This window comes from Phyllobates terribilis, unplaced genomic scaffold (assembly GCF_046119375.1).
Source record: "Phyllobates terribilis strain yellow unplaced genomic scaffold, ASM4611937v1 Scaffold_4__5_contigs__length_816908805, whole genome shotgun sequence".
Lineage (NCBI taxonomy): Eukaryota > Metazoa > Chordata > Amphibia > Anura > Dendrobatidae > Phyllobates > Phyllobates terribilis.
The window spans coordinates 480,873,221-480,897,563 of NW_027362764.1; the positions used below are offsets into that span (position 1 = coordinate 480,873,221).

General features: G+C 42.9%; 1 protein-coding gene across 1 annotated transcript in view; it reads right to left on the reverse strand.

The window, feature by feature from the left end:
* Positions 1–24,343, reverse strand: part of F13A1 (coagulation factor XIII A chain) — a 392,887-nt gene that overhangs the window by 365,587 nt on the left and 2,957 nt on the right. Inside the window, exons 2-3 of the mRNA XM_073678719.1 lie at positions 10,055–10,216; positions 3,686–3,874 (exon numbers count right to left, since the gene is read on the reverse strand). Of these exons, the coding sequence (XP_073534820.1) occupies positions 3,686–3,874; positions 10,055–10,208 (343 nt within the window). The 5' untranslated portion in view covers positions 10,209–10,216. The remainder of the gene's footprint in view (positions 1–3,685; positions 3,875–10,054; positions 10,217–24,343) is intronic.

Genomic DNA, 24,343 nt, shown 5'->3' on the forward strand with positions numbered 1-24,343 from the left:
AAAACATTGTGGGAATTAGAATAAGAAATACTAGAGGTCAGACTGCCTCAAGTAATTTTAGAGGCAAATGAACAAGCGGCAAGAAATGAGAACTAGACTTGGAATATTTTCTAGTGCATGTGTTGTTTTAACTTTAGCCAATGTTAGGCCAGATCTTCAGGAATGGTGTGATGAACATGAGAGAGTTCAAGGTGTTGACTCTAGATCTCTATCCAATTGAGAAACAAGTCCAGTAAATGTAGCAGCCTCACCAATCTCTGTATTCCAGGCAGTATCAGCTAAAGCAGTTTTAAACGCGTTCACCAAACAAACACCTCTGTTCAGTTCCAGCCCAAACTCCACTCCGCTGAGCTAATCCAGCTGCTGTTATTAGGACTGTAAACCTTAGGCTGAATTATGGGACAACTTTTTCCACCCAGACTCTTTTTGTTTTTTCCCAAATCCCAGACCCAAAATCAAGTCAAATTAAAACGCTCTCAGTAACCTAGTGTTACTAATACAGACTTTTCTTTACCGAGGCAAACCACCTTGCTGACACATACAGTATTTGCCATCCAGGACCTTGTCTCCTGCTTTCCTACAGTATGTATATACTGCGTGTATGTAATTAGCGTGTTTGTACAATATAGTCTGAATTTATATGAGTGTATTAGAGAATGTGTGTGTCTATGTAAACATGAACACATTAAAGAAAACCTGTAAGCACAATTTTGTAATCTAAACTCACTCTATACTCACCTCTCATGCTGGCCCCGTTCCAGCAGTGTCAGCACTGTCTCCCCAGGGGCTCACATGACATTGTTACATCACGTAAGTCCTGAGACCAGTCAGCTTTGGCTTCACACTCCCCACCTTCAGAAGTATCACATACATTTGGAGGAAGTGAGAGCCCAGCAGTGTGACGTCAACACTCATCATCGTCACCGGGTATTGCTGAGCGCAGTGAGACTCTGATGAGCATCGTAGTCACTACCCGGCACCTGTGAACAGCGGTCACTTTACTACTATTCACAGATGCTGGAGACAGTTTTGAAGAACGTGGACTACATCGAACCTGTGTGGCAGTATTTTGGGTAATAAATTGGTGAACGAGGGACTGTCTATTCTCTTTATTTCTGTCTTTATCTGTCTTTCCGGTATCTTTTTTTGTACCACTTCAGATTCGTTGGATTACTTACGGAACTGCATGGGATTTTTTTTGTTGAACGAGAAATAGTGTGGGGAAGTCTTTATTCAAATAAAGTGTTTTTTGTGTGTGTGTTTTTATTTTTTATTACCGGGTTAGTAATGGGGGTGTCTGATAGACACCTCTCCATTACTAAACCCAGGGGTTGATCGCAACTGTGATTTTTGACAAATCACAGCTGTCATCAACCCCAACTACCATTACCCTGATTGTCACTGCACCAGGTCAATCAGGAATATCCAGGCAAAGCGCCAGAATTGGTGCATCTCATATGATGCGCCAATTCTTGGGTGGCTACAGGCTTGTATTTTTAGTCTGGGAAGGGCCCAATAATCATTGACCTTCCGAGCCTGATAATTTAAGCTCGCAGCTGTCTGCTTTACCTTGGTGGGTTAACAAAACTGGGGGGGAGGGGGGCTCAACATCATTTTTTTAAATTATTTAATAAAACCAGATTAAAAACACCGGTGTAAACACACTTACAACGCATGTGCTTTTTTTTTAACTGCGGATTTACAACATCTCATTCAAGTCTATGGAGAAATTCTGCACAGAAGACTGAGAAGAACTTGAACTGAGAGAACTTGACATGCTGTGAGTTTACCCAGCATAAAAAAGAAGTGCAGTGGACATGAGATTTCTATTAATCCCATCCACTATGCTTGTACTGTACTATGCAACATTTTGGACGCAGCGAAAATACTCTGCATCCAGAACGCTAGTATTACTGATTGTGGCCATCTGGCCTAAGGGGGAGGTTTTTTTATCTTTTTAATTTTGCCTTATATACAAGTCATTATACGGGAAAGAAGGTTTCTCATCATTTTTTCCTGTAAAATCCATTTAATCTTCGATTTTGTATGTTTTTTTGTCAGTCTGTAAAAATGGAGTAATACTCTGACAACATTGTTCCCAGCAGTGACCTGGGAGTCAGAGATGTGTCCAGGCATCTTCCCCGTGCTGTTCCCATTCCATTTGAGCGTTGTTCCCATCCATTTCAGGGATTTTCCTGCCTCCCCAACCCTCCTGTTAGTGTCTTCTGGAAAAATGCTCGAGTTTCCCATTGACTTCCATTATACTCAGCACTCGAGTAGAACAAGTCCAAGCGTCCGACCTGCTCGATTCGAGTACCAAGCACTCAATCATTTTAGTGCTCCATCATCGCTAAACATCAGCCTTCCTGCGGCTAGTCTACCTAGGAGAATGATAATTTAACAATACACTGCAATATTATAGTATTGCAGTGTATTGTATAAGCGATGGTAGGTTTATGTTCCCTAGGGGAACTAATTAAAAATTAAATATATTAAAGGGAAACTATCAGTTAATTCATGTTGTCCAAATCATTGGCAGCATGTATCAGAATCTGGCTGAATGATTGCAGGCTGGGGTGTTTTTTCTCCTTTCAGAGTAGTTTGAACAGTCAGACAATAACTACAGGCAAAGATGAGACAAGACAGGCATTGCCCCGACCCCGACGACTCTAGTTGATTAAAACGTCACCAGGAGTGGAGCTCGGAGAAGCTATATGGCTCTGGACTAGACTTGACTATCCCTATAGTCACTAGGCTCACTAGGTCACTCGACTTTTCAAACTATGTTTTCAATCATACAGCCAGGCTCTGATTCACGCTGCCGATGGTTTGAACAACATAAATCTACTGATATGTTTATTTTTTGTTAAAGGGAACCTATGAATATAGAGTATTTTAAGTCACCTCTCCTCCTTTTTCTGGAATGTAAATAAAACCTAAAAAATAAAAAAAATTATGTCAGAACTAATAAAATATTAAAATATTTATCCCATACAGTGAATGCCAAAACAAAAATAGATCAAATCCATTTGGCAGAATTGCTGTTTCTGAATAACTGAATCTCCCAAAAGAATGGAATAAAAAGAGATTAGAAGGTTGTATGGACCCCAAAATAGTACCAATAAAAACTACAGCACCACACAATATTAAAGAAGGTCTAGCTCTTGGCAGGCAAAGAAGAAAAATAGAAAGTGAAGAGGGGCTCAATGTGGCACAGAAACCTGGAGCCGGTTCTGATTGTGTTTGGTTTTTAATCAGTTATACTGCCGTTTTAAAAGGGGATAATTAAAAGATATTCTCTCGATTATCCAGATATTGAAATTGATGGAAACAGATGGAAACATTATTCTTTTTGATGCACATAAGCAAAACCCATTATAGCAAAACCTTTAACGAATTATCAACAACTAAGACATTTGTTGTTTATAGTCAGGTGAATGCTATAATACAGACCCAGTGGTACAGAGGTCTCCAAGTAAACCTGGTTTCTATTAAAGGATCTCTCCCGCATTGATGATGTAATAATTAGATTAATGTCGGAGCTTTGAACAAAGAGGTATCTATGCTTAGTAAAGTACATTAGCCACTTTGGCTTTTTTCCGAACAGTGCCACTCCAATTATAGATTACACTAAATTGTAAAACCAGAATATAAATATCAGAAAAATTCCACAAAAGTTACTTACCAATAAGATATTCCAGCCAAAATTGGTCTTTCTCTGGATTATATGGGCGATTAAAGTCGATTCTAATACTGAAGGTTTGCCCACGCCGTATGATCAGTTTGTTATTGAAGTACCTATTTGTGTGATGTTCTCTCTTATTTTTTTCATATTGCTGCTTGAACAGCTCTACGTTCTCAACTTCCAGGTAATCTATAGAAATAAAGAGAATATTATGGATTACAGATACCTGAATATTTCATAATTCATGGATCTTAGATGACCAACTTCAGATAAGGAATAACAAGTCTTATTGACTAAGTGAGTTGCATGTGCAGTATGGGAAAGTGCAGTATTTTCATAAGCAGTAAAATGTGCAAATCTGACAAATCCGTATGTTAACACTAAACTGTGGAAACACTAAATTGTGGAACTGCATTGATTCAGGTCAACTGCATGGTCAAAGGCAAAATATAGTCCAGTATGACAGGCAGATCAACTCATACAATACACAGCATAAAACTATCAAGGGAATCTGTGACCAAGTTTTTGCTTCCCCCATTTGAGAGCAATATAATGTAGGGGCCGAGACCATGATTTGAGCGATGTGTCACTTACTTTTGTAGGTGCTTTAGTTTTGAGTAAAATTTGTTTTATATGCTGCAATTCTACCAGTTCTTTTAACCCCTTTACAACCCAAGGTGGTTTGCACGTTAATGACCAGGCCAATTTTTACAATTCTGACCACTGTCACTTTATGAGGTAATTACTCTGGAACGCTTCAACAGATTCCCCTGATTCTGAGACTGTTTTTTCGTGACATATTGTACTTCATGATTGTGGTAAAATTTCTTCGATATCACATGCGTTTATTTGTGAAAAAAACAGAAATTTGGCAAAAATTTTGAAAGTTTTGCAATTTTCAAAATTTTAATCTTTATGCCCTTAAATAAGAGAGATATGTCACACAAAATAGTTAATAAATAACATTTCCCACATGTTTACTTTACATCAGCACAATTTTGGAACCAAATTTTTTTTTTGTTATGGAGCTATAAGGGTTAAAAGTTGACCAGCGATTTATCATTTTTCCAACAAAATTTACAAAACCATTTTTCTAGGGACCACATCACATTTGAAGTCACTTTGAGAGGTCTTTATGACAGAAAATACCCAAAAGTGACACCATTCTAAAAACTGCACCCCTCAAGGTGCTCAAAACCACATTCAAGAACTTTATTAACCCTTCAGGTGCTTCACAGGAATTTTTGGAATGTGGTAGAAAAAAATTAACATTTAACTTTTTTCACAAAAATGTTATTTAGACCCAATTTTTTTTATTTTCGCAGGGATAACATGAAAAAATGGACCCCAAAATTTGTTGTGCAATTTCCCCTGGGCACGCAGATACCCCATATGTTGGGAAAAACCACTGTTTGGGTGCACGGCAGGGCTCGGAAGGGAAGAAGCGCCAGTTGAATTTTCGATTGTAAAATTTGCTTGAATAATTAGCGGACGCCATGTTGCGTTTGGAGAGCCCCTGATGTGCCTAAACAGTGGAAACCCCCCACAAGTGACCCCATTTTGGAAACTAGACCCCCCTGGGAACTTATCTCGATGGGTGGTGAGCATTTTGAACCCCCAGGTGCTTCACAAATTAATCCGCAAAAATGAAAAAGTATTTTTTTTTCCACTTTTTACTTTTTACGAATCAATTTGTGAAGCACCTGGGGGTTCCAAGTGCTCACTATGCATCTAGATAGGTGCCTTTGGGGGTCTAGTTTCCAAAATGGGGTCACTTGTGGGGGAGCTCCAATGTTTAGACACACAGGGGCTCTCCAAATGCGACATGGTGTCCGCTAACAAATTGAATGGAAAATCGGCTCAAGTTGTTAGCGGACACCATGTTGCGTTTGGAGAGCCCCTGTGTGCCTAAACATTGGAGCTCCCCCACAAGTGACCCCATTTTAGAAACTAGACCCCCCAAGGCACCTATCTAGATACATAGTGAGCACTTCAAACCCCCAGGTGCTTCACAAATTGATTCGTAAAAATGAAAAAGTGGAAAAAAAACCACTTTTTTATTTTTACGGATTAATTTGTGAAGCACCTGGGGGTTCCAAGTGCTCACTATGCATCTAGATAGGTGCCTTGGGGGGTCTAGTTTCCAAAATAGGGTCACTTGTGGGGAGCTCCAATGTTTAGACACACAGGGGCTTTCCTAACGCGATATGGTGTCCGCTAACAAATTGAATGGAAAATCGGCTCAAATTGTTAGCGGACCCCATGTTGCGTTTGGAAAGCCCCTGTGTGCCTAAACATTGGAGCTCCGCCACAAGTGACCCCATTTTGGAAACTAGACCCCCCCAAGGCACCTATCTAGATGCATAGTGAGCACTTGGAACCCCCAGGTGCTTCACAAATTAATCTGTAAAAATAAAACAGTGTTTTCTTTTCCACTTTTTCATTTTTACGAATCAATTTGTGAAGCACCTGGGGGTTCCAAGTGCTCACTATGCATCTAGATAGGTGCCTTGGGGGATCTAGTTTCCAAAATGGGGTCACTTGTGGGGGAGCTCCAATGTTTAGGCACACAGGGGCTCTCCAAACGCAACATGGTGTTCGCTAACAAATTGGAACCATGTCGCGTTTGGAAAGCCCCTGTGTGTCTAAACATTGGAGCTCCCCCACAAGTGACCCCATTTTGGAAACTACACCCCCCAAGGCACCTATCTAGATGCATAGTGAGCACTTGGAAGCCCCAGGTGCTTCACAAATTAATCCATAAAAATAAAAAAGTGTTTTCTTTTCCACTTTTTCATTTTTACGAATCAATTTGTGAAGCACCTGGGGGTTCCAAGTGCTCACTATGCATCTAGATAGGTGCCTTGGGGGGTCTAGTTTCCAAAATGGGATCACTTGTGGGGGAGCTCCAATGTTTAGGCACACAGGGGCTCTCCAAACGCAACATGGTGTCCGCTAACAATTTGAGCCGATTTTCCATTCAATTTGTTAGCGGACACCATGTCGCATTTGGAGAGCCCCTGTGTGCCTAAACAGTGAAAACCCCTCACAAGTGACCCCATTTTGGAAACTAGACCCCTCAAGGATTTTATCAAGGGTTATAGTGAACATTTTGAACCCAGAGGCACAACACAGAATTTGATAACATTAGGTCATCATATTGAATAAGTTGTCATTAGTCTTGAGCGCAAGTGCTCGTTACTTGAGTTTGCATCGGGTACTCAGGTATGCACCATGTACTACGTGTGCTCGAGTGACATGCTCGAGTCCCTGCCCCATGTTTCACGGTTATTAGACACCCAAAAAAAAACATGCGGGGATCGCACGTGCATGGCAGGCAATCCCCGCAAAGTTTTTTTGGCTGCGAAGCATATGGGGCGAAGACTCGAGCATGTCACTCAACTACCCACGATACTCAATGCATACCAGAGCACCCGATGCAAACTCAAGTAGCGAGCACTTGCACTCAACACTAGTCGCCATATCGTCATCTTTTTTTCTTACTTTTGAAAAAAATCCCAACCCCATCACAACCCTAACTCCAACCCTAACCTCAACCCCAGCCCTAACCCTAGCCCAACCCTAACCCTAGCCCAACCCTAACCCCAGCACAACCCTAACCCTAGCACAACCCTAACCCCAGAGTTTATTTTTTACGCCGTTCCTCGTGCAGTATAAGTGATTAGACAACTTTATTCTTCGGGTCGGTGCGATTACAGCGATACCAGAATCATATGGGGTTTTTATGATTGACAGCTGTCACACACTAAAAGACGCATTTTTTGTAAAATCTAGTTTTAGCATCGCCATATTTTGAGAGCTATAATTTTGGCAGACAGAGTCATGTGATGGCTTGTTTTTTGCGGGATGAGTTGACGTTTTTATTGGTGCCATTTTCAGGCATGTGACATTTTTTGATCGCTTTCTATTCCGATTTTTGGGAGGCAGAATAAACAAAAACCAACAATTCAGGAATTGTTTTTTTTATTCTGTTCCACGTGTGGTAAAATTGATAAGGCAGCTTTATTCTATGGGTCAGTACATTTACAGCGGTACCACATTTATATCGTTTTTCTATGTTTTGGCGCTTTTACACAATAAAAGCTATTTTATAGAAAAAATTATTTTTTTGCATCGCTTTATTCTGAGAGCTATAACTTTTTGATTTTTCGGATGATGGAGCTGTATGGCAGCTTGTTTTTTGTGGGACAAGATGACGTTTTCAGCGGTACCATTTTTATTTATATCCATCTTTTTGATTGCGTGTTATTCCATTTTTTGTTTGGCAATATGATGATAAAGCATTGCTTTTTGCTTCGTTTTTTATTTTTATTTTTTACCGTGTTCCCTGAAGGGGTTAACTAGTGCACCAGTTTTATAGGTAAGGTCGTTCCGGATGCGGCAATACCAAATATGTGTACTTTTATTGTTTGTTTGCTTTTTTTTCATAATAATATTTATTGATGGGTACATTATATTTTTATTTTTGGTGGATTATTTTTTTTATTTTTTTTTAAATATTTTTACATTTTTTTTTCACTTTCTGACAGTTTTTACACTTTTTTACTTTGTCCCACTCTGGGACTTTCACTTTTTTTATTCTGATCGCCTGCACAGCATAGGGATGGAGCACCATCCCTGTGCCATGCAGGCAGTCAGCGCTGCACAGTGAGAAGATTGTTTGGTCGTGCATTGCGCATGACCAAACAATGTTCCTGCTGCCTGGTGACCCGGATGTTGTCATGACGACATCGGGAAGCCGCGGCAGACAGCGCTGGAGGCCAGAAGAGGAGGTGAGTATTGCGATCACCTCCCCTTGCCACCGCAATGCTGCGATCAACTTCGATCGCAGCATTGCGGGGGTTAATGTGCCGGGAGCGGTGCGGGACTGTTCCTTGCACATAGTACCGGGTGTCAGCTGTGACAATCAGCTGACACCCGGCGGCGATCGCGCCCGCACAGCCTGTGTGCGCGCACGATCGCGATGACGTACTAGTACGGGTCAGGCTCTTAAGTCCCAGGGCACAGACGCGTATTAATACGTCATGGGCTGTAAAGGGGTTAAAGGGGTGGTCCGGATCTAAAAGTTATTTTACTCCTAAATACCTATTTTATGTCATAATCTAAACTCTTTTCTAATATACTTTCATTAAAAATTCCCTGCCGTTTCCTCAGGACTCTGTTTTTTTTACTACTTCCTCTTTGATAATGATTCATTTGAGAATCCCAGTGCATGCTGCAATAGTCAAATGACTCATAATCAGGGGGCAGAGGACTGCGCTACTCCCTGCTCTACTGAGCATGCATAGGTTGTCAATTCCAACAGTGACAGTGCACTCGTTCGCCGGGTGTGTTCAGAAAAGACTTGCGAGGGCAGCGCTGGTCTCTGCAAACTGGGTATTCTTCTTACAGCGCACACTGACAGTGCACTCTCTTGCTGGCTCGTTACTTCTGATCAGAAGTTAGATAGTGTAGCGAGTGAATGGAAGGGAATTTTTAATTAAAGTATATTAGAAAAGAATTTAGATTCTGACATTAAATATTGAGGCATTTAGGAGTAAAATACATTTTTGTTTCAGACCGCCCCTTTAATGCAGAGTTCTGTATAACCCCGCCCACACCACTGATTGGTAGCTTTTTGCTTATGCACACCTGCCAATCAGTGGTGGGACCATGGTTGGGCTATCTGGCAGTAGGTTTACTAGTGATAATCTCATGTTGAGAAAACAGTGATCTTATAAAAACTACACCATGCAGCCCAGTAAGTGATACATCACTGGAATCAGGTTCTCTGTCTCTACATTATGATGCTCTCATATTAGGTAGAAAAAACCTTATGCCATGTTCCCTCTAAGTAATTTATAATGCATTCTAAAATAAAAAGTACAGCATAGGATAAACCTCATAAAAGCAAAAGAACTTAATCTTGATTCATCTCATATCCCTTCCAAAATAAGTCTCAAAAATTAATCTCTTTTGCTGGAAAGGTTTACACATGATTGATGAACTGGGAAACTTTTATTACAAAAGAAATGTCTTTTAATATTCTCAGATTGCATGTATATAGTGTGTCACTTGCAGAAAAACTTTTCAGAAATGTCAAACTTTCCATATATGAGCTATATATGTGGTAACTTCCGATAACAGGACTATGTCATCTGCTACACTTTCCCTGATTAGTGGAAAGAGTTATCTAGTTATTGTGGTCTCTCAGTTCTTTGCTGCTGCCATCTGTATAAATATTTTGCTTGACAGGGGTGTTAAAAATATTTTGGAATTCTTGAAAAAAACAAGATATGTTTGCTTAATCTTGCTTAAGCTGTAGCATGTCCTGCTCGCATGTTCAAAAAACAGAACTTTTGTTTTTACCTTTTTTGTCAAAAGTCCTTGGGATAACCCCAAATGTTTCCATGATGGGGACCTCATCTTCATCCTCATTGGATATATTTGGTGGCACTGATAATCGACCTGAATATGCTGCAATTTTTGATTTCTTCACATTAGTTCCTGTTGATGCTGACATGGCAGATGCTAGAAAATAAAAATTAGCTTTTTGTTTTTTTTTCTACAAACCATTACACAATAAATGAAGGTTCTTATTTACAAAATTATTTCTGGAATCTAACTGAGGGACCCATTGCAGAGATTGAAACAAGAAGAAAAATGGACCGTTAATATATCACTTTAGATATCATGCTAAACTTATTAACTCACAGTGTAACTAGATTTTCAGCAAACTTTTTACATCACAGAGACATGTCAAAAGTTTTGATCTGTGGGAGTCTGTGAGACCCCCACTGATCGTTACAGTGAAGGGGCAGTAGTGCTCAGTAGTGCACTGCTCTTCTCTTTTAGCAGTCAACACATGTCTCAGCACCTGGACCCTCAAAGATCCATACTTCTGACATGTTCCTATTAATTGACAAAAGTTTTCAGGAAGTGCGGTTTCACTTTAAAACAAAATTCTGCTTTATGTAGCATGTATATGAACATATAACTTATACTTGGAGAAGCCATAGAATTAGACTGTTCTTACAAAATAAGTATCACAAACACAAAAGAACAACGTTTTGCACAAGATATTGTACCCTTTGCTTTCTAACAAATAGTGATGATATACAGTAGTGGGCAAATGTTTGGGCATGCCCCACAAAATAACACATGAGGAAACAAGGATTAAAAAATATGTGTGAAATAAACCAGATTATTTGTTAAACCTTAGATTATTCAAAGTACAAACCCTCTTTTGTATGATTGCGGCTTTAAACATACTTGACATTCTGTCAAGCAGGTTTATTAGGTAGTCACCTGGAATGGCTTCCAATAAACAGGTCTCATCAAAAGTTCATTCGTGGAATCACTGAGCTTCAGAATGTGTTTGCAACCATCAGGAGTGATTTGCAGAAGCAGTGTTGGTACAAAATTTTGTGAACTGTTAAGGCCTGTTCCGCAACTGTTCTAAACCAGAAACTGGGCAACAATCTCTCAAATAAGTAAAGAATAATAACCGTCCATCTTCACTTTAAGACTTGAAAGTTAATCAATCCGGAAAATTCCTAGAACCTTGAAGGTATCCTCAAGTGCAGACGTCAAAACTATCACTTGCTTTGATGACACTAGCTTTCATGAAGACCACTTTAGGAAAGAAAAACAAATACTTACCTCTAAAGAGGATAAGTTCATAAGAATTGCCAGCCTCAGAAAATGCTAATTGACAGCACCTCAGATAACAGATACAGATATCAATTAGCAGACATATGTTACAATCAAATGAGGACTGAAAACAAGAAAAGATTTGTTTGGGTGAAGTAACACAAGTATTGGACATTAGATTAGTGGAAATCTGTACTGTTGCCTGATAAGTCAAAATGTGAGATTTTTGGTACCAACTTCGATTTCATTGGGAGACACATAAAATGTGAGAGGATGGTCTCCACATATGTGGTATTCACCCTGAAGCATGGAGGCAGAGGTGTGATGGCGTGGGGGTGCTTTGCTGGTAACACAATTAGTGAATTATACCAAATTTAAGGCACACCTTACCCAGCATCGCTACCCATAACATTTTGTAATAACATGCCATCCCATCTGGTTTGCACTTAGTGGGAACATCATTTATGATGCATCATGACCCAAAACACACTTGTGCTATGGAGGAGAGGGATGGACTGCAGTCAACATGTTCTCAACACCTCTGGGAACTCCTTCAAGACTGTTGGAAAGCCATTCCAGGTGAGCACCTAATGAAGCTGCTTTAGAGAATGCCAAGGATATTTGAAGTTGTCATCAGATTAAAAAGTTCTGTGAGGAACAAATATCCAAGTTTGTTTCACATGTGTTTATTTACTCCTTTTTTCTATATGTGTGCCTCCTTGGTTTTGCTGCTTTCAGTCTAAATTTACAATGTGAACAATTAAAAAAAAATAAGAAAAACCATCACGTGAAGATATGTTTCCAAACTTTGGACTGCTAATATATATCCTGAGTGTTTTCCATACCAAGCAACAAGCCCCTGTCTTGTGTCAGGTTTTACAGCCTGTATGATCAGCTATGGATTATTATGACATGTCCAGAGAAACACAAGAAAAAACTACAGGATTAATGCTTTCCTAGTACCAATGTCAGTTCATTCTAAAATCCATTGAACCCCACCTAGTGGCATAACTTGAAGCTCACGGGCCACAATGCAAAAGCTCAAAAGGAGCCCCCAATTATTGCAGTCTTTAATAGAATTAGTCTTTTTATAGGCCAAAGTGACTTTTTGGGTCCACTAGGCTCCAGGGCCCGGGTATAATTTCAAACCCTGCACCTATTGTAGTTACGCCCCTGCCCCACCGATTAAACATTGCTGGCACAGAGCACCACCGACTCTTCACTCTAATCAGTGGCTATCCCAAAAGTTTAGTCTATATCTCTCAACAAGTAATGGAATATCTTATGATGTCAATTGCTATGATTGCGATAAATTACCTCTGTTAAAGTGTAATTGAAGTACTATATACTTTTAAAAAACCTAGACATTAAAGTTAAAGAACCCAAGTACTCAAGGTTCACAGTGCTACCTATGTAGACACAGAAAGAACATACAAACACCATGTAGATATGAAAGTGGATATACGGGTGCAAGACAATAAACCAAAAAAGGCTTTAAAAAAGTTAGCAAAAAGCATAGAGGAATGCCACCTCCTCATCAGTAAGCTACACACATGGAACATATGTGTATAGAGAAGATTTTTACTGTCACCAGCTGTTCTTTTATTGTGTAGCTCATGTGTGAATGTAACTACATGAACTTATTTTATTTACTACTAGTAAATTATTAACATTGGGTCTTTATTGAAATCCCGTACAAAGCTTTTACAGCTATCATGTTATTACTCAGTAGGCAATGCAAATATATAAAAACAAATTTCGAAACATCATATTTCCTGTATGTGTTGCAGAATGAATTGTTTGGCAATAAGTTGTTGGTACACATCCCTTCTTATCCTTTTCTTATAACTGCTCCTCACCCTTTTTATCTTTAGCGTGTGAGCTGATGTGAGAAAATCTGCTCCTGTAATAAACAGCAGTAACTACCTTCCGATAGACCGAGAATTCAAGCTCCACTGGTCACTGAGCTTTACAGAACGGCATAACACTGGACTGGAACATTCAGGCATAAAGTTATTGGAGCATATTTTAGTTAAACTGGAATTCCAATAAAAAAAAATACCACTGCTAGAATAAGCAAAAAAATCTGAACGTGACATGTGACAATACCGACTGAATTCTGTAGTAAAAATTAGCCAGATAATGCTAGAAAAAAACGTAATGAGATTTTTTCATTCATACAAATAAAACCTCACTGTAAACATGAAAGAGGTTCTGCAATATTCTAATATAATTTACGTTTTAATTTCTCTCCAGATATTTTTTTCTTTTTTGTTTATTTTGCACTTTAATCATAATAGAAATCTAAAATACATATGAAATAAGTTTTGAACACGTCACCAATTTTATAAGTAAATATATTTCTAAAGGCGCTATTGACATGAAATTCTCACCAGATGTCAGTAACAACCCATCCAATCCACACAGGCAAATAAATCAAACTATAGATGTCCATAAATTAAGCTATGTGTAATAATAATGAGAAATTACATGGGGGAAAAGTATTGAACACACTTGCTGAAATGTATTTAATACTTCGTACTAAAGCCTGTGTTGGTGATAACAGATTCAAGATGTTATGATCTGCTACAGGGACTAAGGAAAGACAGGAGATCTGTCCCTACAATAGAACTAAACTAGATCCCTACGATGTAACGGGGAACCTGATCCTGCGATCAGACCCGCTAAAGTCCTCGGCTAGTCTGTACGAAGACCTATAGATGTGAGGGAGGGATCCCTACAAGAACTAGGGACTGGGATAAGTTTGGACACCTCCTAGCAGAAATAGTAGCAGTCAAAGACAAACATACAACAAAAGGCATAGAGGTCAGAAGACCTAGCAAAACTAACAGAGAGCGGCAACAGAGCACCAAGCTAGCTCAAGAGTAGTAAATACAATGAAGTCCAGCAAGGCCAGGAGGGCGGAGCCGGATTAAATAGGCAAAAATGGTCATGTGACCAGCAAACTAAAAAAAACCTAACAGGAGAGTTCTAACACAAGACACCTCCTGTATGGAGAAACTAGTCACATGCATTGCTCAGGTGTGATTTTGGCCCATTCTTCCACACAAACACTCTTCAAATCCTGACAGTTCTGTGGTCTCCTTCTATGAACTCAGAGCTTTAGTTCCTTCCAAACATTTTCTATTGGATTCAGGTCAGGTGATTGGCTGGGACATTCTAGCAGCTTTATTTTCTTTCTCTGAAACCAATTGATAGTTTCCTTGGCTGTGTGTTTGGGGTCATTGCCGTGCTGAAATGTCGACCCTCGTTTCATCTTCATCATCCTGGTAGATGGCAGCAGGTATTTTTCAAGAATGTCTCTGTACATTTGTCCATTAATCCTTCCTTCAAACATATAAAGTTTGCTAGTGCCATATGCTGAAAAACAGCCCCACACCATGATGTTCCCACCTCCAAACTTCACTGTTGGTATGGTATTTTCGTGGTGATATGCAGCGCATTTTGGCCTCCAAACATGTTGTGTATTATGGTATCTAAAAAGTAAAATTTTGGTCTCATGTAGTGATGAGCGAGCACTAAAATGCTCGGGTACTTGTTGCTCGGGTTGAGCAAATTGGAATATTCGGGTGCTCGACCCGAGCAACGAGCCCAATGTAAGTCTATGGGAAACTCGAGCATTTTTCAGGCGGCTCCCCCCGGCGGTCTGCAGAGGGCCTAAAAATTGCCCAAATCGATGGGAGCAGTGCTCAAATGACATGGGAACAGCATGGGGAAGACCCCTGGAAGCATTTCTGACTCCTAGGTCACTACTGTTAACAACGTTGTCAGAGGTATTACGCCACTTTTAGGACTCACAATAAAACATATCAAAACGAAACCAAAATGGATTTTCCTGGGAAATATGTTAAGGAACATCCTTTCCATGACATGTACAATGTATATATAGCAAAATAAATAAACAAAAACAAAAATGCTCCTCCACACCTTGGGCTATGTTCACACATAGCGTTTTTGATGCGTTTTTGCACTTTTGCATTGCTTTCAACAAAGACAAATGCATTCACTGGGAAATGTCATTTTAACATTTTACAACCTTATCTAGCCATGTGGTGTGTGACACATCATCAGACGCATGCATACAGTGCTGAAAAGACATGGGAACAGCATGGGAAGACCTCTGGAAGACTTTCAGGTCACTGCCTAAAAGTGTGCCCATCATAAGTGATCCTTGGAGCATGCGAAGATGCCTCCCGCCATTCACCTGTCGTTGCAGACTTGCAACAATCACTGTCCATGTCCCTGTCCCAGTTCAGCGTTCAGTTGTCCCTACCCCATTCCTTGGAATGCAAGTGCAAGTATGCAGCCAGCCAGCCATCCACCCACCCACAGGCTGCAATACTGTACTGCCAATTTTTTGACAGCTGCTTGCACTTGAAATGTGGCGTTTTAGGCTCGTGGAGGCGGAAGCTTTTCATAACCTCATGCTGGCGGCGGCCGGGTGTCCATACTTGGTCCCCATCCGCCACTGTTTCCCCCGGTGTCGCCTCCGCCTTCCACAAGCACGGGTCCCACAACATTACCCGTGCCCTCCCCAGTGCACTTACTGGGAAGGACCGCCTAACCACAAACACGTGGACAGGTGAATGTGGCCAGGGACGGTACGGAGCCAGTCTACAACTTTTTTTGCTGAGAGTTGTATTTAGCTCGGTGAAAGGACTGGCATAGAGGGAAACCGTATCTACCATGTGTGTCATTTCTCCCAGGAAGTCCTCTAATGCAGCTTGTTGCAGAAGCAATGGCAGCCCATCCAACATCAACTCGCACTTGTCGGTGGTGCTTTGACATACACACATCTTTCTTTGCGCATTTGATTTCTTGAATACAGAGTTGGACAATGGCCTGATCTGTAATGCGGTTTAAGAAATAACATACATAAGCATGGCCAATCCACATTAAAAAAGCAGCCATAGAGTGTCCAGGAACCTTCCGCCACACTTTTCTTAGCCAGAGCTGCTTCTCGGCAGGGTTGGACGAGCCCACCAGAGAACCGGAGACTCCTCCGGCGGGCCTTGGCTTCTCCTTCAGGAGAGTTCATAGTGCCGAGGTGAGGCCATGATGATGATAGAGACCACCATCTGCTTAGTTTTCTGTTACTTGGAATGCAAGTGAAAGTATGCAGCCAGCCACCCACCCACAGGCCATGACACTAAACTGCCAGATTTCTGGGCAGCTGCTTGCACTTGAAATATGTCCTTTTAAGCTCGTGGAGGCGGAAGCTTTTCACAACCTCCTGCCGTCGGCTGCCGGGTTTCCATACTCGGTCCCCAGCTGCCACTGTTTCTCCCGGTATCGTCTCCGCCTTCCACAAGCATGGGACCCACAACATTACCCGTGCCCTCCCCAGTGCACTTACTGGGAAGGACCGCCTAACCACAAACACGTGGACAGGTGAATGTGGCCAGGGACGGTACGGAGCCAGCCCACAACTTTTTTTGCTGAGAGTTGTATTTAGCTTGGTGAAAGGACTGGCATAGAGGGAAACCGTATCTACTCCGGCTGTCATTTCTCCGTCACCGGGTTCCGCCCATTGTCACACACGACCATGCCTGGCTGTATGTTCAGCGGTCAGAGCCACAGATCAGGCTGCTGTGTTACAGCTTTCAACAACTCTGAAGCACTGGGCGGTTTGTCAATTAAGCATGTTATCTTCAGCACAGCCTGCTGCCGCTTTGGCCAAGGCAGTGCTGCAGTGCTGTCAGCTTGTGACTGATGTGGTCATTTCGGAGATGGAGGAGGAGGTGCATGAGCTGAACAATGTGATTACATTGAGGTTAAATTCATGACGCTGTTTTTTATACTAAAGAAAGATCCTATTGCTTTGGGGTTTTTTTATGTTATTTTTTAAGACAAATGCATTCACCGGGAAATGTAATTTTAACATTTTACAACCTTATCTGGCAATGTGGTGTGTGACACATCATCAGACACATCCTGCTTTATTTATGATGGAGGGACTCTGAAAGCCATAAAGCCTATTTTTATAGGGACATGAGATGGCCCTTACTATTCTTAAAAGGCCAGCAGTCGGCCCTCGCTATTGTTAGAGAGCCATCAGCCGGCTATGCTTTGTTGTTCCCATTATTAACAAGTAGGTGTCCTATACTGTTATTGTGTATCTAGTGACTGCAAGGGCTGCCAAAAATTTGTACGCAACCCAATACCCCTTTGAAGAGACATAGAGGAGGGTCTCAGTAAAAAAAATGTTCCCATTATAAAGGAGCGGGTTTCCTATAGTGGTAATGCCCATGCTGTGACTGCAAGGGCTGCCAAAATTTTGGAAAAACCCCACTAAGAATTTAAAGACACATAGAGCAGGGCCACAGTAACGACAAATTCCCATTAGAAAGGAGAGAGTCTGCTATACAGTTAAAGGGTACGCAGTGAGTCCAAAGGCTGACCAATTTTAGGAAAAACCCCACTAAGAATTTAAAGACACACAGAGCAGGACCACAGTAACAAGTACGACATGTTCTCATTAGAAAGGAGAGGGTCTGCTATACAGTTATAGGGTATGCAGTGAGTCCAGCGACTGACCAATTTTAGGAAAAACCCCACTAAGAATTTAAAGACATATAGAGCAGGGCCACAGTAGCGACAAATTCCCATAAGAAATGAGCGGGCCTTCTATACTTGTAATGCCCATGCACTAAGTGTATGGGCTGATAAACATTTACCCCTGGGGGGGTATACATGAACAAACTGTATACATTTTTTTTTTACGGGCATCATAAACACCCTTTAAAAAAATTATGTGGGTGTTGCATCACGGACCACGGTCACCCTGATGATATGGTGGTGGAGAAAGAGGAGATGGAGGAAGACAAGAGCAAATAGCTAGAATCAGGAAGTGTATATCCATGTCTGGGTGTGAAAGGTGCATGGGAATACACCTCCCAAGAAAAGACACTGGATTTGAGTTTATGCTATGCTGCTATCATTCGGTGGTGTTGAGAAGTCTGGCCCAATCCAGCCCTTGTTCATTTTTATAAGAGTCAGCCTGTCAGCATGTTCAGTTGACAGGCGGATGCGCTTATCAGTTATAATTCCACCAGCGGCACTAAAAACCCGCTCTGATAAAACGCTGGAGGCAGGGCAGGCCAGGCCAGGACCTCCAAGGCATAGAGAGCCAGTTCATTCCACGTATCCAGCTTGGATACCCAATAATTATAAGGCACAGAGGAATCACGGAGGATGTTGGTACGGTCGGCAAGGTACTCCCTCAGCATCTTCCAAAACTTTGCACTCCTTGTGAGAGTACCCCGCACCTCAGGACCTGTGCGATGTGTCTCTCTCGCCTGTACTCCTTGGTTGCCCAACGAAGTGTGTCCTCTGCCGCCAGCGTTTTCAGATGGGAATTTTTTTAATAGTTCCGCAACAAGGGCCTTCTGGTACAGCCTCATTTTTGTAGACCTGTCCCCCTCAGGAATAAGAGATATAAAGTTTTCCTTGTAGCGTGGGTCTAGAAGTGTCACCAACCAGTAATGACTGTCACCCAAAATTTTGAGAACGCGAGGGTCATGGGAAAGGCAGCGTAACATAAACTCAGCCATGCGTGCCAGACTACTAACAGGCAAGACTTCGGTGTCCTCACCAAGAGGATGATTGACCATGCTCTCCTCCTCCTCCTCTCTGTCCTCTGGCCACCCACACTGAACAGATGGTATGACAGCTGTGCAGGTAGTACCGTCTATAGTGCATGAAACTAGCTCCTGTCCTTCCTCCTCCTCCTCCTCTTCCTCATTGTCACCCAATCCACATTGGGATGAGATGAGGCTTGGCTGTGTGAAATCACCCTGTATGGTTCTTAGCTCCATCTCATCGTGCTCTGCCTGCAATGCATCCTCTTTGATTGTGAGCAGAGAGCGTTTCAGAAGACAGAGAAGCGGGATGGTGACGCTAATTATGGCGTCATCGCTGCTCACTATCTTGGTGGAGTCCTCAAAGTTTTGGAGGATGGTACATATGTCTGACATCCATGTCCACTCCTGAGGTTTTATGTGTGGAGTCTGAACTGAATACCGACTGCCTTGTTGATGCTGGTACTCAACAACTGCCCTCTTCTGCTCACAAATCCTTCCCAACATCTGCAGTGTAGAGTTCCAAAGCGTGGGGACATCACACACCAGTCTGTGAGCCGGAAGCTGCAAATGCTGCTGAAACACGGCAAGGGCGGGGGTAGCTGTAGCTGACTTTCTAAAACAGGCACACAGGCGGCGTACTTTAACAAGCAGGTCCGGCAGCTCCGGGTAGGATTTGAGAAACCGCTGAACCACGAGGTTAAGCACATGGGCCAGGCATGGTACGTGTGTGAGCTCGCCTCGCCTCAGAGCCGCCACCAGGTTCCAACCATTGTCACGCACGACCATGCCTGGCTGTAAATTCAGTGGTGTGAGCCACAGATCTGCCTGCTCTTTCAGAGCTGTCCAAAACTCTTCAGCATTGTGCGGTTTTTCACCTAAGCATATTAGCTTGAGCACAGCCTGTTGCCGCTTGGCCGAGGCAGTGCTGCAGTGCTTCCAGCTTGTGACTGATTTGGTCATTTTGGAGATGGAGACTGAAGAGGAGGAGGAGGCTGAGGAGGATGAGGTGCAGGAGCTGTAGACCATGGGGGCAACCCTGATTTACCTAGGGCCCGCAATCCTTGGCGTCGGGAGGACGTGTTCCATCCCAAGGTATGACTGGGTCCCGGCTTCCACTATGTTAACACAGTGTGCCGTCAGCGAGATGTACCGTCCCTGCCCACAAGCACTTGTTCACGTGTCCGTGGTTAGGTGGACTTTACCTGTAACTGCATTGTTGAGGGCACGGCTAATGTTTTGGGACACGTGCTTGTGTAATGCGGGGACGGCACACCGGGAGAAATAGTGGCAGCTGGGGACTGAGTACCGAGGGACGGCCGCCGCCATCAGGTTGCGGAATGCTTCCGTCTCCACGAGCCTAAAAGGCAACATTTCGAGCGCAAGCAGTCGTGAACTGTGAGAATTTAGTAGTGTGGCCTGTGGGGCGTTGGCTGCATATTTGTGCTTGCGTTCCAAGGACTGGGGTATGGACAACTGAACGCTGCGCTGGGACAAGGACATGGACGTGCTTCCTGATGCTGCTACTTGAGAGTGTGCAACGACAGGTGCAGGGCAGGAGGCATCTTCGCATGCACCATGGACAGGGGATTGGCTTGCATGCACAACAGCGGAAGAAGCAATGGTGCCACCCGTAGACAGTGTTCCTGAACCCTGGGGTTCGGCCAACAAAGTCGGGTGCTTTGCTGCCATGTGCCTGATCATGCTGGTGGTGGTCAGGCTGGTCGTTTTGCCACCCCTACTGATGCTGGCCTGGCAGGTGGTGCAAATGGCCTTTTTGTGGTTATCGGCAGAGTCTTTAAAAAACAACCAGACTCGGGAACACCTAACAGTTGAACTTGCAACTTCCTTCATGTTGGCGTTACGGGGAACAGTTGCCTGCCTTCTGTCTGCGGCCACCACACTGCTTCTTCCTGCCTGTTGGGGTGCTCTGCCTACCTCCCCCTGTGTGCTGCTGTCCTCGCTCTGCATGTCCTCCTGCCAGGTTGGGTCAGTTACTATATCATCCACCACCTCGTCTTTCACTTCCGTACCCTGGTCCTCCTCCTGTCTTTCTGGCAATTGTGTCTCATCATCGTCCACCTCTTGTGAAACTTTCCCACCGTCGCCTTCGTGTGACTGTGGCTGCTCAAAAATTTCGGCATCGCTACACGCGATCTCCTCTTGCCCCGCTTCAAGTGGACCGGGCGAGAGGCCCGAATCTATAAATGGAAAAGTGAATATCTCTTCAGAGTGTCCAAGTGTGGAATCAGTTGTCTCTGGGTACTCAGCATGGTGGGAGGAAGGAGGATCATGGTGAGGAATATGCGGTCCAGACTCACGGCTACTGAGACTTGACCGTGTGGAAGACTGGGTGGTGGTGGTGGCTAAGTGACTGGAAGCATTATCCGCTATCCAACCAACAACCTTTTGACACTGCTCTGGGTTCAATAATGGTGTGCTGCGGTCCCTAGAAATTGGGACAGGAAGGTCAGGTGAAAAGATGTGGGTGTTTGTTGTGGCACAATTTCGGCTTGCCCATGGCCTTGTCCTCGGCCTCTGCATGCACCATTACCATCACGTCCAGTTCCCCGTCCCTTGCCACGTGCCTTGCCCATTTTAAATGGAGGACAGTATCTTGCTTCACTGACACACTGAAAGAAATTTTTAATGGAGTCCAGAAATGGCAGTATTTTCTGACAACGTATATGTGATCCGTGTGACCGAGAAAGCAGAGTTTTAAATACCTGGCCTGTAGGTAGGTAGCTTGAACAGCAAACTGCTGTGAATTGCTTCACTGACACACTAAAGGAAATTTTTAATGGAGGCCAGAAATGGCAGTATTTTCTGACAACGTATATGTGATCCATGTGATGGAGAAAACAGAGTTTTAAATACCTGGCCTGTATGTAAGTAGTTTGAACAGCAAACTGCTGTGAATTGCTTCACTGACACACTGAAGAAAATTTTTAATGGAGGCCAGAAATGGTAGTATTTTCTGACAACGTGTATGTGATCCGTGTGATGGCGAAAACAGAGTTTTAAACACCTGGCCTGTAGGTAAGTAGTTTGAAGAGCAAACTGCTACTGCTGTGAATTGCTTCACTGACACACTAAAGGAAATTTTTAATGGAGGCCAGAAATGGCAGTATTTTCTGACAACGTATATGTGATCCGTTTGACGGAAAAAACACAGTTTTAAATAGCTGGATTTCTAGCGCTGTAATATGGAAAGGATCTGGCTGTATTCTGCAGTGCCAACAAGCAAAAGGAGCAGAAAAACAGTGTTCTCTGGATTGCTTTTTAAGCAAATAATGAGGATTAAGATCCAAAGAAAAGTACTCCTGGCCCCTGAGACCTGGACCTTTGTATAGAAATATCTAACAGCTGCAGAAGGCAGAATTGGAATGGCACCTCTTGTGCTATATGTACTGCAGTCTGCTATATACACCGCCTGCCTATACACCCTGCCTGCCTGATATCTCTGCAGTTGGATTAGTCCTCAGAAGGACTGTTTGTTAAGATGGATATGTGTAATGTACGGTTTTTCTCCCTACACTACCTAATACACAAGCAAATCTCTCCCTGACGCAGCAGCAGCTCTCCCTACACTGTCTGATCCGGAGTGACTGTGACGAGCATGGCGGCGCCAGGTCTGATATAGACCTGATGACGCTGTGCGGCCAGCCAATCACTGTAATGCCCACAACCAACATGGCTACGGCATTACAGTGCATGGCAGGCAATCTCTGCATGTTCATTGGCTCTCTAAAGAGCGCCAAACATGCAGGGAGGGGACCCGAGTTCCTGCACAAGCGACCTGGAAATACTCAGCGAGTGCCTAGCATCTCGAGCAGTGAGATGCTCAGGCGAGCACCGAGCAGTAGCGAGCATGCTCGCTCATCACTAGTCTCATGTAATCAGACTATATTTTTCCAGTATTTCACAGGCTTGTCTAAATGTTGTTGAGCAAACTGTAAACGCACTTGAACAGTCTTTTTGTTCAGCAATACAGTTTGGCGTGGTGATCAAGCATACAGGCCATGGAGGTTGAGTGCATTACTTATAGTTTCTTTGAAACAATTGTTCCTGCTGATTTCAGGTCTTTCTGTAGCTCTCCACTGGTGGTCCTTGGCTCATAGACATCTCTTATGATAATTCTTCTCACTCTTCTGTCTGAAATCTTGCGAGGAGCACTTGGTCATGGCCGGTTTATGGTGAAATTATATTCTTTCCACTTCCAGCTTATGGCCCCAACAGTGCTCACTCGACCCTTCAGTAGTTTAGAATTTCTTTTATAACCAAAGCCATAAGTATGCTTTGCAACAATAGGTTGCAAAGGTCTAAAGACAGCTCACTGGTTTTACTCATCATGCAATGTTTTTAGTGTGGCACCTTGGTAATGAGACACCTTTATATAGCCCATCAATTGGAAGAGCTGATATTACTTTTCACTAAGTGGCAGGATTCCTTTCTAATTACTGATAGATTTCAGCTGGTGTCATGACTGTACTTGGCTTTTTTGCACCTTGCTTTCTTCATGTGTTTAATACTTTTTCCCTGTGTTGTTTCTCATTATTACACATAACTTAATTTATGGACATCTCTGGTTTGATTTTTTGCCTGTGTGGATTGGATGGGTTTTTACCGACATCTGGTGAGAATTTCATGTCAATAGCACCTTTAGAAATACATTTACTTAGAAAATTGGTGACGTGTTCAATACTTATTTCATCCGCAGTTTACTCTTCATTTTACTCTATGACCCATCTACCCCCACATAATAAAATAATAATGTAATCCTTCTCCTGAAACTTTATAATTACCATTTTTTTCCCAATTTTCATATTTTACCACATTATTGCAAAAATGCATGTTTCTACATATAAAACAATTAGAGGGTACAAATGGGAAGGATGACATCAAAATTATATTAGTTACCGTATTTGCCGGCGTATAAGACGACTTTTTTGCACTGAAAAACATGCCTCCAAGTGGGGGGGGGGTCGTCTTATACGCCGGGTGCACTTCAGTTGGGATAGACATAGCTGCCCATATTGGACTTCCGATGCTTGCCGGGTGCCCATACTGGCCTCCTGATGCCGGCCAGGTGCCCATAGTGGCCTCCCGATGCAAGCCCAGTGCCCATAGTGGCCTCCCGATGCCTGTCCACCTTATTCTACATACCATCCAGTATCGCGTGATATCCAGCATGGCCGTGGCGGGTCATCAGCGTGGCTGCGGCGAGCATCAGCAGCAAGACAGGGGTGCCAGCCTTTTCGGCGTGACCGGCCCGCCCCTTGTCTATGCAGAGCTCGCACATGCGCACTTGCGCAGTAGTGCCGGTCACAAGGAGATGCAGGGGCGGGCCGGAGGCGCTGCGGTCGTACAATGGTGGCAATGACAGGTACTATAATGGCACTAA